Here is a 3,839-nt window from a genome sequence, read left to right on the forward strand (position 1 = left end):
TTGCACACCATACATGATTAAAAAAAAAAAAAAAAGAAAAAGGCTAGCGAAAAATAAAATGAACCACCAAATTTCCACAGGCCAGGCTAAATACTACCTGAGTGTGCAGTTTGAAAAAGCAAAGGATGCGCCAAATTAGATATATGACAAAATGTGCAGGATGCCGTCAATCACTACTGTAAACAGACACGCACTTGGACGAAGTTTCACATTAAAGAGACTGGCAGTGATTTGCACATGTTCAAGAGCACAATCACCTCCTTTCAGATTGCTTTAGAGCTAAAGGGGAATGGAAAAGTCCGACCCCACAGCGGGGATAAAAAGCTGGACCCTGAGGCTTGGTCTGAAGAGAAGGTCCAATAAATGGCCTAAAAAGGATTATCATGTTATGGCTGAAGACATGAAGATATATTAGAAGGAAATCAACCAGAACATCTAAAAACGCAGTAAAAGGTGCGCAGTTACCAAAGAGAGAGAGAGAGAGAGAGAGAGAAAAAAAGAATCCCTCACAAACTCACACAACATTTTCCACAAATGCACGCTTTGTTACACATACAAAAACCAACACACTCCACAAGGGCATTTCTGTCAAGCACACACATGACCGCTCAGATTCCCAGCAGTCTTGGAGACAGCTAAAAAAGCCCTGTACTGATTTGGTGTTTGGAGTTGAAGAGGAGAAGGAAAAGGAGAGGTAGAATGATGGAGAGGATGTATAGGCGCGTTGCAGTAGTTGATGTTATTTCTTTGCTTTGCCGCCCTTGGCTGCGTTTCGTGGAGGAGTTACAGGTCTACCAGTCCCAAATCCTCCTGCACCACCATATGACAGCATCTTCTTCTCCGCTGGTTTCAGAATCTAACAGAAACAGAGAGCCTTAAAAACCATTCATCAGGTACAATGTATAATGGGGCAAGGCTTAAGAAATCCACTGAATATTTAGATTTAATATTTTGTTACCTATGTAAATAAATCGAGATTGCAAATATTCAACCCAATCTTGTCATTCGGCATGTTCTTTATACACTAAACTCACATTTACAGTGCAAAATGGCATTCAGTATCTAGTTAAATTTAATTGATTTTCTGTAGGAAACTTTTTGCTTTCCAAACTGTGAATTTTGCCCAAAGGTGAGCAACTGGCATCCCTAGTAGCTACTAAAAGAGCACATACACACCTGAAATGAGCACATCAGGGTCTCATCAACACTCATCATAGCACCTGCGTTGTCAAACTCTCCACAGTAGTTGGGAGCTGAGAAAAGTGTGACTAACTGCCTCTTGGCGAAGAACTCATAACCATCCTCTACCACCTGTTCAGAGAGCAGAAGATTATGTCACAAATGCTGCACAAAAGGGCCATGTTGCTATCCCTAGTGATGAGCTCTTTCAAAACGCTGCTTTGTGAAGCTTAGAAACCTTTGCGACTCATGTTTTGAACCAGCGATTGGGAGCACACATCAAAATGAAATCAGTCTTTAATGCCATGTCAGCATCTGAGGATGCAACTGGTTTGTAAAAGGAATTTTTAATGCATGTCTGGGCTGAGTTTTCACTGCATTTACACTCTTCTAATCAGCAATCTTCACCAGTGTGTGGCGTTCCGAGTGCTTCGAAACTTCAAAGTTCTTTTAAAAATCTTTTCTCCCATCACTGTTTAAAATAAAGATGCATGAAAACAAGAATGCATCCTTCTCAATCAACGAAAAGAAATTCAAACTAAAAAATTAAAATGTTATGAAATAACCATATTTCTGGTTTCTCACATCGATCACAGCTTATTAGGCAAACCAAACAAATTAAACTTAACTAAAAATGTTAAAAAAAACCTGCTCTTCAATCCAGATATGGTGCTTTTGGCTACAAAGATACATATATGCAATGCGATGACACTACATTCAATAAACTACATTACTTACCTGGTGGGCCCTACATATGAGGTCCATGTCATGTTTGTGGAGGAACTTGGCCACAACATCAGACCCAAAGGTGAAAGAGACACCACGGTCGTTCTCTCCCCAGCCCATGACATCTTTATCTGGGTCAGCCCAGAGCAGATCACACAGCAGACCCTGGTCAGGGACGTCTGTGGGCCTCATCACACGGCGGATCTGTTCCATAGATTGCAGGTCTGGAGAAAGACCTGGGTAAAGGATCATTCAACTGCAGTTTAGAAAGAATCTTTTGAATTCATCCACACTTGTAAGGACATCAAGAACCTCATGTCCACCATTCCCTGACTCTATTTCACAAACCTGCCCATGGGATAAATGCACATTTTACAGGAAAATAAGATAGTGTGCGCTTTACAACACTGCAGACCTTAACAGTATGCTCCGGTTAGGTTCTATTCGTCAAATACAATATTTCACATTTTTGTTATGATGACTCAACTTTACCCACCTTTCAGTCCAGGGGCCTGTACCATGAAGCCGGTTTAGCTCGCTAGCCAGGTAAGCTTCAGTTTGGTTTGCGCCAACTCTGGGTTTTAGGCATCATGAAAGTGGCTTAGCTTTTAGTGGTGTCAAAACCGAAATTTGACTAATCAGCTTCAAGCTAAGTGACACATCTCTGATGCAATAAAGCCACTCACCCAATTTTATTTTAAATTAATATAAACATACAGATAATATGCAATATAAATAAGTTTTAGAATCAATAGCTTTAAACATGACTACATATGAGCTTAGATTTTAAAGTGTTTTCATACCTATAAATATGATCAACTCTAAAAACTAACTTTACAACTTTTACTTGCACTTACATGGCAAGATGTTTTCTTTAAGTTTTCCTCTTTCAAGGATAGATCGTTTCATCTTGCTGTGTAAATGTGTTTAAATTCTTCATATTGTTCAATCTTTTAATCTTTGGTAGTGAATCGCACTGACTCTCTCACGAGAAGTGAATCACAGTTTCAAGGCATGTGATTGGCTGTTCATTAATGATGTCACACTTTCATGTGCACATGCTCCATTAACTCAGGATCAAGCCCGAGTTGACAGAGAAAGTTGATTATCAGCATCATGGTATCAACAAAGTCGGATTGGACTGGTTTGGCTTTGTCAACTCAAAACTAATCCTGTAACCCCCGAGTTTGTTCAGCCACTATCATGGTACAGGCCCCTGCTCTCTAGGAATTCTGCAACAATGTAAATTCTAATAAAAATATGAACATTTAACATATATAATCATTAACAGAATGCTACATCTCTCCAAAATTACTCCTTCCAGACAAGCATTTGACGATTTTGTAACAGTCTGTGAAGACATTCCAGAGAACTTGACTTACCTCCATGACAACAAAAAATCTTCTCATCCACAATAGCAGCTACTGGTAAGCAATTGAAACAGTCTGTGAATGTCTTCCAAAGCTTGATGTTATACCGCCTCTTACCTGCCCATAGCAATAATCCTGGCATTCACAACGGCAATTTTAACACCGAACCTAAAGAAAAAAACAGAAATAGAAAAAATAGAAAAAATATAATGGAACTTCCAGAATATCCAAAACAATGCTATGTGTTCGGCTAAATGTGCGTTAGGGCTGTCAAAATGGCTGAAAAACTAAATTCGAATTTTGTACTTAAATATTATCAAAATTCGAATTCTATTCGAATTTAAAATGCATAATTTCAGTTAGGGTGAAGAAAAGCTTTTGGCTTCTCTCCTGAGGCCACAAGAGGGCGCATCATTGAAAGCATAAGATAACATGACTATCTGCGAAAAAAGTGCATAATGTTTAAAATAATGTTTATAAACCAATTATAATTAAGTTGCTTAAACAACTATAAACAAAACAGCATCATGTATGTATGCATAGTTTAAAGGGGTCATATGATGC

The 3,839-nt window shown here is 38.8% G+C and overlaps 1 protein-coding gene across 1 annotated transcript in view; it reads right to left on the minus strand.

The window, feature by feature from the left end:
* Positions 1 to 3: 3 nt before the first annotated feature.
* Positions 4 to 3,839, minus strand: part of ppp1cab (protein phosphatase 1, catalytic subunit, alpha isozyme b) — a 19,396-nt gene continuing 15,560 nt past the window's right edge. The window contains exons 4-7 of the mRNA XM_016522939.1: positions 3,288 to 3,392; positions 1,918 to 2,141; positions 1,177 to 1,311; positions 4 to 856 (exon numbers count right to left, since the gene is read on the minus strand). Of these exons, the coding sequence (XP_016378425.1) occupies positions 740 to 856; positions 1,177 to 1,311; positions 1,918 to 2,141; positions 3,288 to 3,392 (581 nt within the window). The 3' untranslated portion in view covers positions 4 to 739. The remainder of the gene's footprint in view (positions 857 to 1,176; positions 1,312 to 1,917; positions 2,142 to 3,287; positions 3,393 to 3,839) is intronic.

The sequence above is a fragment of the Sinocyclocheilus rhinocerous genome, unplaced genomic scaffold, assembly GCF_001515625.1.
Source record: "Sinocyclocheilus rhinocerous isolate Xijiao unplaced genomic scaffold, SAMN03320098_v1.1 scaffold419, whole genome shotgun sequence".
NCBI classification, from domain to species: domain Eukaryota; kingdom Metazoa; phylum Chordata; class Actinopteri; order Cypriniformes; family Cyprinidae; genus Sinocyclocheilus; species Sinocyclocheilus rhinocerous.